This window comes from Mixophyes fleayi, chromosome 9 (assembly GCF_038048845.1).
Source record: "Mixophyes fleayi isolate aMixFle1 chromosome 9, aMixFle1.hap1, whole genome shotgun sequence".
NCBI classification, from domain to species: Eukaryota; Metazoa; Chordata; class Amphibia; order Anura; family Limnodynastidae; genus Mixophyes; species Mixophyes fleayi.
The window spans coordinates 122,322,364-122,340,831 of record NC_134410.1 but is presented as its reverse complement, the minus strand read 5'-3'; the positions used below and the strand labels follow the sequence as shown (position 1 = coordinate 122,340,831).

Genomic DNA, 18,468 nt, shown 5'->3' with positions numbered 1-18,468 from the left:
GGAGAAAACAAAGGCATTAAGGGGAAGTCAAACAATGGCACCTCTCCTGAATACAGAGCTTTGCACACATATTACCGCCCAGGGGGGGGGGGGGGGGGGGGATCTGACCTGCGGTTCTTCTCCAGTAGATTGGAGATCCGGTAGGAGATTCCCTTCTCCATCTGTTTCAGCTGGTCCTGCAGCTTCAGGCGATCACTCTGCAGCTGTCGTTGATGCTCGTTCAGCCCTTTCTCCATCCTGCACTGTTCCTGGGTAACACACAGACACAAACCGTGAGCCTACGCCCGTACGGCGCATCTTTATCCCCCTCCCAGAGGATCCCGGTCACCAGGCGCTCACCTCTCGCACGGTCTGTAACATCTCATCCTTATGAGAGTTGTTCTGGAGGAGAAGCTGAGCGTGTTCTCTCTGGCCCAGGTCTAAACGGCGCTCAAAGTCCAGTTTTTCCAGCATTTTTTGTTCCTAAACAAAAAGAAATTGTGCAGATCATCAATGTAATATATTATATGACCACCACGTTATAAGGGGAGATCGGTCCAAACTCACGCTTAAGGCTAAATTTATCAACCAATCACAATCTAGCTATCATTTATCTAGTACATTCTAGAAAATGATAGCTAGAATCTGATTGGTTGCTATGAGCAACACCTCAACTTTTCCTTTTATGAAAGGTTTGATGGCTCTATCCCTTAGTTTTCATGATTTAACACATGTTGGATAGGAGGAAAATACAAAATACACTAGAGCTGCTGATTAAAGTGAACGCATCATCTACACACACTGGAGGCAGCCATCTTGCAAGAGTATTGAGTACGCCACATATTAATGTAATAGGAACTTGTGAAAAGCTCCATTGGGGGATATTTTTTTTTAAAAGCGGAAAAAGCAGAAAGTGGGGTTAAGTTTTGGAGAAAATAGTGGTAAAATGAATGCATTTTCTGTAAAAACATCAACATTTTTGCCTCAAGTCTAGCGCCAAAAAGGGTTTGTAAAGCAGATTATGGACTAGATTTACCAATTGACCACCACTGTTGCAGGCCATCCCTCACTGATATCCCCTATCACGGTGTACCTCAACCCCGTACCATGACATCATAACGTTCATACATGGTGGCACAGTGGTTAGCATTGCTGACTCGCACCGCTGGGGTGATATTTTCCCGTTTCTTGCCCGTGCCACCCAGGTGACAGATTCACGACTCACCTTTCTCTTCTCGTATTCTGAAAATTTGTTCTGTAAGATAAAGTGAAATGTAGGCGTGAACAAGCTTCTAAACACTGACCACAAAAACATCCTCAAATCAGGAATGAAATATTAACTTCCCGGACAGTTAATAATTCTGTCTATATTTTACTACAGTGTCTATTGTAGGACAAACCTCATCGAAGCTAGAGAGCGTCAAACATAATTATACTTCTTCGCGGTGTTTGAACAATACCTATTGCTTCTCTCCTTTACTTCAGTATCCGCTACTAGAGAATAATCTGCGCACAGTACTTCCAGCGACAATGCTGCAGCCGTTCTTACGCCAGCCACAAGCGAGAGAGTCAATCCAGCGTGATTAGTCTCCGGAACAGTCCACGGAGCCACATCGTGCCAATGTCAGGACTGAAATTTCCGCTTATTCTTCCCTCGCACCCCATAGAGGTGTGAGGAAAAAACAAACAGAGACTCCTTATCGCAACGGCCGACAATGTACGCAGCCGGACATCGCTGCCCACAGAACCGTGTCACAAAACATAGCTGTATGACAGGGCAGCCATGGCTGCGTTAATTAGATATTCACTGGGTTTTCCAAGATGGGAGTACTGAGGTAAAAAATTGCCATAGAAGGTGAAATGCCCTATCTGTCTCACAATAACTGATCTATCACAGAGTAAAAGTAATTTTTTGATATAATTAGATGTATGCAAATCCTGGCTTTAGCTCTGTTTTGACCAATAGACACCTTAGAGATGTTAGACTGACCATCCCAGCGGCCATTTTGTACGGCGTGATAAAACCAACAGAAAATGGTGCACATAGGTAGACAAACCCTACTTATCTATAGAACATCCCTTATTATCGGTCACGTTCCCTTCCTACTTATAAATAATTAGCACTTTTTTCTGTATAACTGAAAATGGATTTCCTGACCCTTCTACAACAGAACTGACCTGCCACTCTGACTCCTCCCTCAGCGACATGACAAGAGCGCCATCCACCGCGTCTGCCCCTCCGTCGCACGCGTCGTTTTCCAGGACGGAGAGCAAATACTGAGAGGGTGGGCAGTACTCAATGCCCAGAGCTGGAGAAGAATCGGGGACAGATAAAAGGTATGATATCCACAATTGTTTGCACGGATTTTATATTATATAATATTTTATTTATTTACCTTTGCACAGGAACTGCTGAATGGTTTCTGTCCCCTCGCTGCACACGGACGTTGGGGGAAATACCATCTCAGAGGCGTTTAGAGACAGGGTCTACAAACCAGTGAAGAGGACAGATTGGTGTTATATATGTAGACTATACCAATATTTATAGAACTGTACAGCTGGGGAGGATACATAAACGCATTTAAGGAGATATTAGACCCAGATTGTTACTGACCGAAGCTTAAAGTGTAAGCGCAATGGAGGGGGACGTTCTGTGAGCTGAACCGCGATTCGTGAGAAGGCAGCCAATCAATTCAGGAGGCACCAGTGACATCACTGAGACATTAGGCAAATGTCTCATGAATTGATAGGCTGCATGCTCATGAATAAATACAGACAGCATAGGACTATGTTGTGAAGGGCTACAATGGGAATTTTGCTTCAGAGGTGCAGTATTAGCCTAAAATGAAATTTGAAGTAAAAATTACGCATATACTAAATACCCCTTAGATTTAAGCAGGGGAGAGAAATAATCTAATACTTCAATTTTTCAAGCATCCTAGTGGGGTCTATTTATACTTGGGACCTCACAGTGGATTCACTAGTGAGTAGGATTCTGGGCTACCATGGCAACCACAGTCACACGGCACATGACGCAGAGAGGCTTTGGAACTCCCCTCTGAGCTCCTTCTCCACCCTTTGCCATCACATGACTCGCTGAGAGCTGTGAGCCTGTGTCTGTCTAGCAGATAGACCAGTGTTGGCTTACCGGTGACACTCCAGGTGTTGTGAAACTACAAGTCCCAGCATGCTTTGTCAATATATAGCAGCGTATTGCTGGAAGGGTGTACTGGGACTTGCAGTTTCACAACACCTGGAGTGTCGCAGCTTAGCCAACACGAAGATAGACTTTGCCTGGCAGCCATTTTTATTTGCCAATCAGAGAGCTTTTGAAAAGGAGATAACAATTTAACTTGCTACTTAAAGAAGAAAAAAAAATAAACACGTTATGTGGGATTGCTGCTTTAAATGCATGGGGACAACATACAAGCACAATTAATGTACAGTCCCCGGCAGATCTGTTATTATATATGCTGACAGAGGGAGAAAGTTATTAATAAGCAATAAAAGAAAGACACTTAGGGCTAGATTTACTAAGCTGCAGGTTTGAAAAAGTGGGGATGTTGCCTATAGCAACCAATCAGATTCTAGCTTTCATTTATTTAATACATTCTACAAAATGACAGCTAGAATCTGATTGGTTGCTATAGGCAACATCCCCACTTTTTCAAACCTGCAGCTAAGTAAATCTAGCCCTTAGCCAGTCACTGTAGGAACAAGCAGCCTGGAGGGCGGTAAAGATTGGGATGCCAGTCACTATAAATTATAACTCACCTCTAATGTTCGGACATTGGCCAGAGATGGGGGCAGCTCGTTCACTCTGTTTTCACTGATGTTCAAAGTACGCAGACAACGGAGTCCACCTACTGTCACCGGAAGCTGCTTCAGCTTGTTCCCTAGTAAAATCATGGAAGGCGACATTAGACGCAGACATCAGAGGACTGAGCGTAACCGACAACGGAGGTGGCTGTTCTGTGTGCTGATCCGCTAGTCATGAGTAGGCAGCCAATCGATCACTAGGAAGCAGTGACATCACTGAGACATAAGACAAGTGATCGGATAGGCTGCCTTCTGATGAATAACGATTCTGCCCAAAAAACTGCTGCTTCCATTGTATGTCAGCGACAAGTACATGTAATCACACACAATAATATGGAACCGCACATAATGCTGGCACAGAGGAAAACCCAATTCCATGACAAACGGCTCTTATTGGTGATTATTAAACAATACTCACTATGCAAAACAAACCTATCAATCTAAATTACAACTATTCAAATAGCCCTGTGCAGGGGATATGCATATAAGTGATTAAGTAGACAAACGTATCTATTTATGTCAATTAAATAATATTAAATGCAGATATTTTTCTCAAATGCTACTACGCCGTACATCCACTTAAAAAAAGCTACTTTTGAAATGTTGTTTTTTGGATCTGTGTGTCCCACAGACTGGATGAAAAAGAAAAAAAGAATACAAAATGTTGTGTTGTCATAGATACCAAGATGTTTGCATTACTTTGAACAAAGAGATAGAGTATGCTGGGAATTGTAGGCTGTGCACCCACTGGAGTTATGATTCTGTATTTATCTACAGCACATAGAGATGTAGGTGAAGGGTACAATTATAGTTCCATTCCAGTACATCCAACGTGCATCAGAGAACGTACATTCATCTCAAAAGCAATGAAGTGAGATTAACAAGCATTTATAGCTTTGTTTTTACATGCATTTGGCTTGAAAAAGATACCAACTTCCTGTTAGGCCACAAAAAAAGATTGAACGCAATTGTAAAATCATATAATATACATGCAATAAAAAAAAGACATTGCTAATGTCAGTACGGAGCTGGGTACACACTACAGAAAAATTATCCCGATGCAATATCGCTAACGATTTTACCAAATCCCAATCAGCAGCAGATTCCTGTGTACACACTATACACGTTGTACAAGATTTACCGTCAGATCTGTGCTCTTCAACTGTCATAACCATCGGCTGAAACGATCCTGATTCTGCACACTGCATAGAGATCTATGGACACTGCCGGTCCTGAGTGCAGACACACTGCATAGAGATCTATGGACACTGCCGGTCCTGAGTGCAGACACACTGCATAGAGATCTATGGACACTGCCGGTCCTGAGTGCAGACACACTGCATAGAGATCTATGGACACTGCCGGTCCTGAGTGCAGACACACTGCATAGAGATCTATGGACACTGCCGGTGCTGAGTGCAGACACACTGCATAGAGATCTATGGACACTGCCGGTCCTGAGTGCAGACACACTGCATAGAGATCTATGGACACTGCCGGTCCTGAGTGCAGACACACTGCATAGAGATCTATGGACACTGCCGGTCCTGAGTGCAGACACACTGCATAGAGATCTATGGACACTGCCGGTCCTGAGTGCAGACACACTGCAGGATTGGAACGACATCGTTCCATCGTTTACCGAGATTTTTAGTTCAGTTATAAAATTAAATCAAACTATACGATGAGCTTTGTAACGATAATCAATCATCGTTGGCGCACACTAGTGTGCGGTCGTTTATCGTGTGATTGGCCCAATGTTAGAGTGAAAAACCTGTAGGGTCTGATTCATTAAGGAAAGTAAGGCAAAAAAATTACAATGCAAGGGGTGCAAATTAGTTTATTATTTTGCACATAAGTTAAATACTTTCTGGTTTTTTTTCATGTAGGACACAAATACTTGATAACCTATTTGTACACTGAAATTTGAAGTTGATCTAGGACATGCCTTACCCCAATTAGAAATCTGTCCCCACGTTATAAATTTACCTCCCTTCCAATGCAACATGATTTTGCCCGGGTGAAAAGTTACTCATTTTATTTGCCTTCTTTTCCTTAATGAATCAGGCCCGTACTGTGTACCCAGCCTAAATCTATTATAAAACCAGACACTTGCCTTTCACATTTAGGGTCTGAAGTTGGACCAAGTCTCCGATGGAGTCGGGGAGAGAACGTAAGACGTTCCGTTCTACATTCAGCACCTGGGAGAGGAAGAACGGTACATTAACGCTAGAAGGTAGTTCCGCCACTGGGAGCAGAATATCATCCACCTCTACATGACTGTTCCTAATTGTTATAAAGAGCAAGTGATGGCAAAATGCAAATGACGTTTTCTGCGGAATTGAGGGTAGGGATCACTACACATTTTCTTTAAGTGAATATAAATAAAAATAAGAAGATCACATGCAAATCAATGATCTATTTCCATATGGATGAAATGCAGCGCTTCAGCATCTCTGTAAGACACTACTAAGGGTCAACTGTGCTCCATAAGACCCGGCATTTGGAGCGTTGTAATATATGAACATGGGAAGGTAAGATGTGAAAATCGGCATTTGCATTTCAAATCCACTTTAAAAAACAAATCAATGAGTCCTTCTGGAGACAAGTTGATCTTTTACATACAGCCTATGTATGTTCTTTATTTACACCACAAGGCCACGGTTACAACGTTCCTACACGTTAGTGAGATCTATAATGATTCATTCGACTACTTTGCTCAAATCACTGTTCCTGGTTCTGTCTGGAAATTTAGAAAGCGATAGCAACACTGACACCTGCTGGCAATATGGAAGTAATTAAACCCCATCAAAAAGAATGGTCTTACTGTTATCTACAGTGGGTCATAGTGAGTAAATATTCACTAAATAAGTAATTGTGCACCAGGCATGCTCACAACACAATGCCCATCACATTCTACAAGTGTCCGATGACTTTACCCGTAAGGAGGTCAGCTGTCCTATGTCGGCAGGGAGTGATGTAATCTGGTTGTCATGAAGATCAAGGACCTAAACAGAACCATAGATATATAGATATTTCATTGAAGTTATAGATTGGTTAATAAACACAGTACAGGACACACTAAAATCATGCTTTCTGCAAGAACCTTCCATTATACAATGCACCATAACTTTATAGATAAGACTGGTAAACTGACAATTTATATTTACCTTTAAAGTGGCTAAGTCTAGTATTTGGCAGGACTTGGGGACCAGCTGAGATAAATAATTGCTATGAAGGATCAACACCTGCAAAGAGACATCGACCAGATTTTAAGAGACGTGGTTGATAGACGTAAGATTGGTTATACACGTCTTCCCAGAATCCTTTGCTGTGCAGGGCAATTCCAACAATAAAATGACCAAGAAATGTCCTAAATCAAACTAAACTGGAAAATATCTGAAATAAAGAATCTATACATTTTAGGGCTCACTTCACTTTACAACAGATAGAAGGAAAAACAAAAAAAAATTTTAATTTTCACATTGCTCGAGATGTTCGATCTACCGGATGGGGATTTTTCATGTGTAATTGCTGTAAATCAGGAAACAAAATATCTTGATGTATTTTCTTCAATATCAGAAAGGGTCGGTTTACTTAGAAGTTGTTCATTTCATGTTGTCATATATCTGGGAAAGTCTGTCCCACATCCTTAGTCACCGATTTAGAAATAAACTATTGGCAATGATATGCGCTCAGGGCCGGTACGTGTATTCTGGGACAAATTAAATAATTGCTGGGTGCACCTTACTGTGCTGAACACGTATTAATGTGTGTATTTGAGCTGACTAATTGCTATTCTTCCTGACTTGACTTGTACCTCCATCATCCCGTCCTTTCCTTGGTAGTTGCTGCTTAATGGGGTAAACCTGGAGGACGTGACCTGTGGGCATCTCTCAGTCTTTTATCTCCATTCCTGACCATGAGCGAACCCTCCTAACCCCACGCAATCCTGCGCCAATCTCTAACTGCAAAGTGGTTCCACTACTAGGTGTCGTCACATAAGCGACTTCTAAAACGTTCTAATTCTTGTAACTTTATTTCTAGCACCATTTACATATAAACTTGTTTTTAAATAACAATAGAGAACAAAAAGAAAAGAACTAATTATTTAACACATTAAACCCGCTTGGATCAATCTGCACTACAAAAACGTATTCACTTGAATACATTTTTTTTAATGTACCTGGACAAGACTGAGGAGCAAGCGTCAGTTTGTAATAAGTTAGTTCATTGTTAAATAATTTGATCTGGTTTTAGCTTTGCTCTGTATTTGTCCCGCTTTGGAACGAGTGCGTTCCCATTGGCTTTTTCCCCTACCGTGTCCATCCTATCCTCTGCTCTTTATTTGTAACAGAAATTAAAATTGTGATAAAAGCTTACTATTATTTTCTGCTAACAGCGATGATCAGAGATGGACAAAGAGAGACACAAAATATTTTCAGTACTGTAAGAGCGTTGGGTAAAGAGGCACAAGGAGTTCAACTCCGTCCTGAATACTGACCTTCTTCTGCAGGACCCGACAGGTGGAGAAAGCAGCATCGGGGGTCTGGAAGCAGACAACTGGACGTCAGTGTGGAAGGGGGACAACATCAGCATTATAGTATACACTGAATATACATAAAGAAGAGAGTCTGGCGGTCGGTTACCTCTGATAATTCACATTTTGAGATGTCCAATATATCATCAGCTCCGGCTTCCTTTGCCTGGAAAAAAAGAATAAGTGTTTCATTAAAGGGTTTGTCTGCAAAATGGTAATAATGACCGATGTGCTCTCCACGGGCAGAACCTAATAAGAGGACAGTACTGGCCCACAGCTGTCCGCACCATTCACAGGCTGGCACTCCTCGGCGCTCCGGCCACCCGCGGTCTCCCTGCTCCGCGCTGAGCGGTATATACAGTAGCACAGCAAGGTGTAGTTTCAACTACAATTTGTTTGTTCACGGCTGGGGGAACAGTCCATAGTATAGAAGGGCAGGGCCAGCGGACTGTGATTTAACCTGCTCCCCGCGGCCCCTTCCACATAACAAGGAGTCGGGATGGCGGAGAGACACCAGCGTGTGAATGGGCAGCGTGTGAACGGGCAGTGGGCGCATTCACTAATCCAAATCTATCATCTGATTTTTTATTTTCCTATTTGATTCTTTCTTGATAAATAAAGAACTTTTCGTCCTAATACAAAATATATAAACAACAAAGAGCTGTATAATGCAGCTATTTCGGGACACATATTTTTGGGAGCAGTTTTAGAACGATTTGTTAGTCAAGCAAAAGCTATTTAGGGGTGTGGTAATGCATTTGGCAGAGCACATAACTCCATCAGTGACAATGAGAAGCATATAATTATCCCAAATATTAAACATTCTAAAACTTACATTGCAAACCTGTGTCTCATCACATTTATATGTGCAAGTATGTGACCTAATCATACTTATAGTGCCAGTCTGTGACCTCATCCCCATACATTACTAGCCTGTAACCTCATCCCCCATACATTACTAGCCTGTGACTTCATCCCCCTTACATTACTAGTCTGTAACCTCATCCCCCTTACATTACTAGCCTGTGACCTCATCCCCCTTACATTACTAGCCTGTGACCTCATCCCCCATACATTACTAGCCTGTGACCTCATCCCCCATACATTACTAGCCTGTGACCTCATCCCCCTTACATTACTAGTCTGTGACCTCATCCCCCATACATTACTAGCCTGTGACCTCATCCCCCTTACATTACTAGCCTGTGACCTCATCCCCCATACATTACTAGCCTGTGACCTCATCCCCCATACATTACTAGCCTGTGACCTCATCCCCCTTACATTACTAGCCTGTGACCTCATCCCCCTTACATTACTAGCCTGTGACCTCATCCCCCTTACATTACTAGCCTGTGACTTCACCCCCTTACATTACTAGCCTGAGCCCTCATCCCCCTTACATTACTAGCCTGTGACCTCATCCCCCATACATTACTAGCCTGTGACCCCATCCCCCATACATTACTAGCCTGTGACCTCATCCCCCATACATTACTAGCCTGTGACCTCATCCCCCTTACATTACTAGCCTGTGACCTCATCCCCCTTACATTACTAGCCTGTGACCTCATCCCCCATACATTACTAGCCTGTGACCCCATCCCCCATACATTACTAGCCTGTGACCTCATCCCCCATACATTACTAGCCTGTGACCTCATCCCCCATACATTACTAGCCTGTGACCTCATCCCCCATACATTACTAGCCTGTGACCTCATCCCCCTTACATTACTAGCCTGTGACCTCATCCCCCTTACATTACTAGCCTGTGACCTCATCCCCCATACATTACTAGCCTGTGACCCCATCCCCCATACATTACTAGCCTGTGACCTCATCCCCCATACATTACTAGCCTGTGACCTCATCCCCCTTACATTACTAGCCTGTGACCTCATCCCCCATACATTACTAGCCTGTGACCCCATCCCCCATACATTACTAGCCTGTGACCCCATCCCCCATACATTACTAGCCTGTGACATCATCCCCCATACATTACTAGCCTGTGACCCCATCCCCCATACATTACTAGCCTGTGACCCCATCCCCCATACATTACTAGCCTGTGACCTCATCCCCCATACATTACTAGCCTGTGACCTCATCCCCCTTACATTACTAGCCTGTGACCTCATCCCCCATACATTACTAGCCTGTGACCTCATCACCCTTACATTACTAGCCTGTGACCTCATCCCCCTTACATTACTAGCCTGTGACCCCATCCCCCTTACATTACTAGCCTGTGACCCCATCCCCCATACATTACTAGCCTGTAACCTCATCCCCCATACATTACTAGCCTGTGACTTCATCCCCCTTACATTACTAGTCTGTAACCTCATCCCCCTTACATTACTAGCCTGTGACCTCATCCCCCTTACATTACTAGCCTGTGACCTCATCCCCCATACATTACTAGCCTGTGACCTCATCCCCCATACATTACTAGCCTGTGACCTCATCCCCCATACATTACTAGCCTGTGACCTCATCACCCTTACATTACTAGCCTGTGACCTCATCCCCCTTACATTACTAGCCTGTGACCTCATCCCCCTTACATTACTAGCCTTTGACCTCATCCCCCATACATTACTAGCCTGTGACCTCATCCCCCATACATTACTAGCCTGTGACCTCATCCCCCTTACATTACTAGCCTGTGACCTCCCCCCCTTACATTACTAGCCTGTGACCTCATCCCCCTTACATTACTAGCCTGTGACCTCATCCCCCTTACATTACTAGCCTGTGACCTCATCCCCCTTACATTACTAGCCTGTGACCTCATCCCCCATACATTACTAGCCTGTGACCTCATCCCCCTTACATTACTAGCCTGTGACCTCATCCCCCTTACATTACTAGCCTGTGACCCCATCCCCCTTACATTACTAGCCTGTGACCCCATCCCCCTTTACATTACTAGCCTGTGACCTCACCCCCTTACATTACTAGCCTGTGACCCCATCCCCCTTACATTACTAGCCTGTGACTTCACCCCCTTACATTACTAGCCTGTGACCTCACCCCCTTACATTACTAGCCTGTGACCTCATCCCCCTTACATTACTAGCCTGTGACCTCACCCCCCTTACATTACTAGCCTGTGACCTCACCCCCTTACATTACTAGCCTGTGACCTCACCCCCCTTACATTACTAGCCTGAGCCCTCATCCCCCTTACATTACTAGCCTGTGACCTCATCCCCCATACATTACTAGCCTGTGACCTCACCCCCCTTACATTACTAGCCTGAGCCCTCATCCCCCTTACATTACTAGCCTGTGACCTCATCCCCCATACATTACTAGCCTGTGACCTCATCACACATACAAAGGCCAGTCTGTGTCTCCATCTGTATTGCCGTATGGCTCCTCACTACCTCCGGTATATATACAATTCCTGGTGATTACAGTTCACTTGGATGAAGGTATAACGCACTGGGCTGTGTCCTGAGCAGGACTATAGAGAACTATGATTATCAGCTTTCCAAAGTACTGCTCTGGATATAAACAGCAGGCGATCTAATGCTGTGCATAGGAGCTGTAACATCTAGGTACTAGATTCCTGACTGATTATATATATATATATATATATATATGTATGTATGGTGTTACCCTGAGCCAGTGCGGAGAGGAGGAGAGAGCACCAAAGGAGGACATTCTCTGGTCCCCAACCCCCATTTCTTAGTCTCTATGACAAGCTGGACACCCAGACCTGTCCTGTCCTGACCATGGCTGTGTGTGGGCAGCTCTAGCGTATAATTCATTTTTTGCTCATGTCTAAATCATCAGCAGTGAGTTCCTACAAGTGCCCCTCAATGCCACTGCTGAATCATAGCTGAAAGTGCATAGCATGAAGCTGCTGTCTGGGGCAGTTCAGTAAACATAATACATAAAGAGATGGGTAGGAATTTAGGAAAGTAACATTCGCCTGGCAGACTAAGGGGTAAAAGTAACACACAGTATAAAGGGATAATATCGCTGTGGCCGCTATGCAGTATGATATTCTCCCTTTACATCAAACAAGACATGAGATGAGATCACCTTCTGGCATTGTGATCATTAGTGTCTGTGTTGCGATCTCTTAAACGAAACAGAGAACTTAAATGGAATAAACAATTCACCAGATGAAGCAGACAGTCGGGTCTTACCAGGCACATCTGATACTCAAGGCGTTTTCTCGCCTCCCCGCTCTGCTTCTGTCTCCTGAAGAAAAGAGGCATCTCGCACCAGGCTCCTCTCCAAGACAATCTGCCTGAAACACAAGACATGTCAGGCACGCAGGGCTGGATCCTCTGGGAGGCCCAGTATAACAAGTCACACCGTCAGTTTCGCTAAGGAACCGCTCCCTGACACAGGCTGCAAAGGAAACAGCTCGTGCAGAGGAGGAGACACAGCCAGATCCTCACACTGACAGTCAGGAATAATCTGGTACAGACACAGCCGGATCCTCACACTGACAGTCAGGAATAATCTGGTACAGACAGACACAGCCAGATCCTTACACTGACAGTGAGGAATAATCTGGTACAGACACAGCTGGATCCTCACACTGACAGTCAGGAATAATCTGGTACAGACACAGCCAGATCCTTACACTGACAGTGAGGAATAATCTGGTACAGACACAGCCGGATCCTCACACTGACAGTCAGGAATAATCTGGTACAGACACAGCTGGATCCTCACACTGACAGTCAGGAATAATCTGGTACAGACACAGCCAGATCCTTACACTGACAGTGAGGAATAATCTGGTACAGACACAGCTGGATCCTCACACTGACAGTCAGGAATAATCTGGTACACACACAGCCAGATCCTCACACTGACAGTCAGGAATAATCTGGTACAGACAGACACAGCCGGATCCTCACACTGACAGTCAGGAATAATCTGGTACAGACAGACACAGCCGGATCCTCACACTGACAGTCAGGAATAATCTGGTACAGACAGACACAGCCGGATCCTCACACTGACAGTGAGGAATAATCTGGTACAGACACAGCCGGATCCTCACACTGACAGTCAGGAATAATCTGGTACAGACACAGCTGGATCCTCACACTGACAGTGAGGAATAATCTGGTACAGACACAGCCGGATCCTCACACTGACAGTGAGGAATAATCTGGTACAGACACAGCTGGATCCTCACACTGACAGTCAGGAATAATCTGGTACAGACAGACACAGCCGGATCCTCACACTGACAGTGAGGAATAATCTGGTACAGACAGACACAGCCGGATCCTCACACTGACAGTGAGGAATAATCTGGTACAGACACAGCAGGATCCTCACACTGACAGTCAGGAATAATCTGGTACAGACAGACACAGCCGGATCCTCACACTGACAGTCAGGAATAATCTGGTACAGCGCAGCCGGATCCTCACACTGACAGTCAGGAATAATCTGGTACAGACAGACACAGCCGGATCCTCACACTGACAGTCAGGAATAATCTGGAACAGACACAGCCGGATCCTCACACTGACAGTCAGGAATAATCTGGAACAGACACAGCTGGATCCTCACACTGACAGTCAGGAATAATCTGGTACAGACACAGCCGGATCCTCACACTGACAGTCAGGAATAATCTGGTACAGACAGACACAGCCGGATCCTCACACTGACAGTGAGGAATAATCTGGTACAGACACAGCTGGATCCTCACACTGACAGTCAGGAATAATCTGGAACAGACACAGCTGGATCCTCACACTGACAGTCAGGAATAATCTGGTACAGACACAGCCGGATCCTCACACTGACAGTCAGGAATAATCTGGTAGAGACAGACACAGCCGGATCCTCACACTGACAGTGAGGAATAATCTGGTACAGACAGACACAGCCGGATCCTCACACTGACAGTCAGGAATAATCTGGTACAGACACAGCCGGATCCTCACACTGACAGTGAGGAATAATCTGGTACAGACACAGCCAGATCCTCACACTGACAGTCAGGAATAATCTGGTACAGACAGACACAGCCGGATCCTCACACTGACAGTGAGGAATAATCTGGTACAGACACAGCTGGATCCTCACACTGACAGTCAGGAATAATCTGGTACAGACAGACACAGCCGGATCCTCACACTGACAGTGAGGAATAATCTTGTACAGACACAGCCAGATCCTCACACTGACAGTCAGGAATAATCTGGTACAGACACAGCTGGATCCTCACACTGACAGTCAGGAATAATCTGGAACAGACACAGCTGGATCCTCACACTGACAGTCAGGAATAATCTGGTACAGACACAGCCGGATCCTCACACTGACAGTCAGGAATAATCTGGTAGAGACAGACACAGCCGGATCCTCACACTGACAGTGAGGAATAATCTGGTACAGACAGACACAGCCGGATCCTCACACTGACAGTCAGGAATAATCTGGTACAGACACAGCCGGATCCTCACACTGACAGTGAGGAATAATCTGGTACAGACACAGCCAGATCCTCACACTGACAGTCAGGAATAATCTGGTACAGACAGACACAGCCGGATCCTCACACTGACAGTGAGGAATAATCTGGTACAGACACAGCTGGATCCTCACACTGACAGTCAGGAATAATCTGGTACAGACAGACACAGCCGGATCCTCACACTGACAGTGAGGAATAATCTTGTACAGACACAGCCAGATCCTCACACTGACAGTCAGGAATAATCTGGTACAGACACAGCCGGATCCTCACACTGACAGTGAGGAATAATCTGGTACAGACAGACACAGTCGGATCCTCACACTGACAGTCAGGAATAATCTGGTCCAGACAGACACAGCCAGATCCTCACACTGACAGTCAGGAATAATCTGGTACAGACACAGCCGGATCCTCACACTGACAGTGAGGAATAATCTGGTACAGACACAGCCGGATCCTCACACTGACAGTCAGGAATAATCTGGTACAGACAGACACAGCCGGATCCTCACACTGACAGTGAGGAATAATCTGGTACAGACAGACACAGCCGGATCCTCACACTGACAGTGAGGAATAATCTGGTACAGACACAGCAGGATCCTCACACTGACAGTCAGGAATAATCTGGTACAGACAGACACAGCCGGATCCTCACACTGACAGTCAGGAATAATCTGGTACAGACACAGCCGGATCCTCACACTGACAGTCAGGAATAATCTGGAACAGACACAGCTGGATCCTCACACTGACAGTCAGGAATAATCTGGTACAGACAGACACAGCCGGATCCTCACACTGACAGTGAGGAATAATCTTGTACAGACACAGCCAGATCCTCACACTGACAGTCAGGAATAATCTGGTACAGACACAGCCGGATCCTCACACTGACAGTGAGGAATAATCTGGTACAGACAGACACAGCCGGATCCTCACACTGACAGTCAGGAATAATCTGGTACAGACACAGCCGGATCCTCACACTAACAGTCAGGAATAATCTGGTACCGACAGACACAGCCGGATCCTCACACTGACAGTCAGGAATAATCTGGTACAGATAGATACAGCTGGATCCTCACACTGACAGTCAGGAATAATCTGGAACAGACACAGCCAGATCCTCACACTGACAGTCAGGAATAATCTGGTACAGACACAGCCGGATCCTCACACTGACAGTCAGGAATAATCTGGAACAGACATAGCCAGATCCTCACACTGACAGTCAGGAATAATCTGGTACAGACACAGCCGGATCCTCACACTGACAGTCAGGAATAATCTGGTACAGACAGACACAGCCGGATCCTCACACTGACAGTCAGGAATAATCTGGTACAGACAGACACAGCCGGATCCTCACACTGACAGTCAGGAATAATCTGGTACAGACAGAGACAGCCAGATCCTCACACTGACAGTCAGGAATAATCTGGTACAGACACAGCCGGATCCTCACACTGACAGTCAGGAATAATCTGGTACAGACAGACACAGCCGGATCCTCACACTGACAGTCAGGAATAATCTGGTACAGACACAGCCGGATCCTCACACTGACAGTCAGGAATAATCTGGTACAGACAGACACAGCCGGATCCTCACACTGACAGTCAGGAATAATCTGGTACAGCGCAGCCGGATCCTCACACTGACAGTGAGGAATAATCTGGTACAGACAGACACAGCCGGATCCTCACACTGACAGTCAGGAATAATCTGGTACAGACACAGCCGGATCCTCACACTGACAGTCAGGAATAATCTGGTACAGATAGAAGAGATTCTGCGTACATTAGGTTAGTTGCATCACCGCCAAATTAAATTCCAATATTTGTACTTCATTATTCCATCCTTCACCTCTTTATAAATAAACTATTATTTCTTTTTAATTATAATAGCAAATTTCTTTCAAAATCTCGAGGGTGCTACCAGTGGCAACTAGTAGTCAATCACAAACACCAAAAAGGTCTTCAACCAAAATCAAATTCTACAAACTGTGAGCTAATGATATTACAGAGTAGCGACATATAAATCTCATTTCTCATATGTTTATTTCCCACAGGGCCTGACTAATGGTTCAGGACTCCCTCCATGCCGGGCTAATAAGCCAAATCATCCTTAATTTAAAATCCGGTTTCCTTCACCTCCAGATATGTTCCTGCATTTTCGAAATTCAGCTCCACTTGGCTTTTTAAAAGGGTCACGACAAACTCATTACGGTTTGATCAAAATTAAAACTATGTAGCGGAAAGGAGGCTCGAACAAGCGCTACTGAGGGTCACAAAGTGAAGGGCGAGGGGGCTGTCACCCGTCATAGGATAGGATAACTCATTGCTGTCAGCGTTTACTATAGGAATACACCAAGGTTAGATCCCTCTAACATTTACTCTTTCATTCTTTCTTTTTACTTTGGAGAACAACTATTCTGTTATATTAAAATTAATTTCAGTTTATACCTCTCCCTGTTCCAGTTTTGCACCCTCAAAAATTGCCAACTCCCTCCCACCCCCCAAAAAAAAACCTGCAGCCTAGTCAGCCTATTGGATAACAGAGTCCTGATTTTCCAATAGAGGTACAGGGAATATCATCATCATCACCATTTATTTATATAGCGCCACTAATTCCGCAGCGCTGTACAGAGAACTCACTCACATCAGTCCCTGGCCCATTGGGGCTTACAGTCTAAATTTCCTAATATACACACACACAGACACAGAGAGTAGGGTCAATTTGTTAGCAGCCAATTAACCTACCAGTATGTTTTTGGAGTGTGGGAGGAAACCAGAGCACCTGGAGGAAACCCACGCAAACACGGGGAGAACATACAAACTCCAGATAGATAAGGTCATGGTCGGGAATTGAACTCATGACCCCAGTGCTGTGAGGCAGAAGTGCTCAAACAGGTTATAAGAAACAGGAGGAAAGGAAGCACAGGAAAGAAAAGCAACAACTCCCTGCTGTGTATTCAGACTAAATAAGTGTCGGACACTCACAGAGGAAAAAGGTCTGATTAGCATGAGGCTTCCTTTAGAAGTTACAAAACAAAAACAAATTTCCTCCCCAGGCATACTGTCTCAGAAATACATTCCACACAGAAATACAACACAATACAAAAGAAATCAGTACATTTGCAACGATATACAGTGGTGCCCTGCACCCATAATTAAAATAAATAATAGAAAGCAGTGTTACTATAGCTACTATTACCAATATCAATGTAACTTGTGTATTAACCTAAAGACTTCCTGATGCTGGAAATCATTTACATATGTCAAAGTAACCACATTCCTTTCATGTATTTATTATAGTTTCAGTACAGCCATACAATTGTTCATCATCCACTGTGTACACACAAACAGATTATGTATATGCTCCCTTTCATCTGTGTCATTGTATACACAAACGTAGTTATTACAGACAGATAGATCGATCATGAAGGACTTTCTTGTACACCTAACAAAATAAATTTATTGTACAGCACTAAGCACTAAAACGTGTACTCTCCCATTCCTTTGGTCTCCTGGCCCTTACAGGAACGTGGATCTCCCCTCTGATACTGCTTCCTCCACTGCACTCTCCCACGGGGGTCTCTCCTTCAACCACAGTCCCCGTCCTGAGGACCTCCTCTCCTGGGTACACC

At 44.7% G+C, this 18,468-nt stretch overlaps 1 protein-coding gene across 5 annotated transcripts in view; it reads right to left on the bottom strand.

Moving 5' to 3' along the window:
- Positions 1-18,468, bottom strand: part of LRSAM1 (leucine rich repeat and sterile alpha motif containing 1) — a 39,568-nt gene that overhangs the window by 19,590 nt on the left and 1,510 nt on the right. For 2 of the 5 annotated variants that reach the window (XM_075185432.1, XM_075185430.1), the window contains exons 2-13: positions 12,508-12,611; positions 8,448-8,504; positions 8,303-8,347; positions 6,969-7,046; positions 6,738-6,806; positions 5,915-5,999; positions 3,754-3,875; positions 2,376-2,466; positions 2,158-2,288; positions 1,205-1,234; positions 340-462; positions 109-248 (exon numbers count right to left, since the gene is read on the bottom strand). In XM_075185432.1, coding sequence (XP_075041533.1) covers positions 109-248; positions 340-462; positions 1,205-1,234; positions 2,158-2,288; positions 2,376-2,466; positions 3,754-3,875; positions 5,915-5,999; positions 6,738-6,806; positions 6,969-7,046; positions 8,303-8,347; positions 8,448-8,504; positions 12,508-12,579 — 1,043 coding nt within the window. In that variant the 5' untranslated portion in view covers positions 12,580-12,611. Of the gene's footprint in view, positions 1-108; positions 249-339; positions 463-1,204; positions 1,235-2,157; positions 2,289-2,375; positions 2,467-3,753; positions 3,876-5,914; positions 6,000-6,737; positions 6,807-6,968; positions 7,047-8,302; positions 8,348-8,447; positions 8,505-12,507; positions 12,775-18,468 lie in introns of those variants that run through there. The other 3 variants (XM_075185431.1, XM_075185433.1, XM_075185429.1) reach the window with 3 other exon arrangements.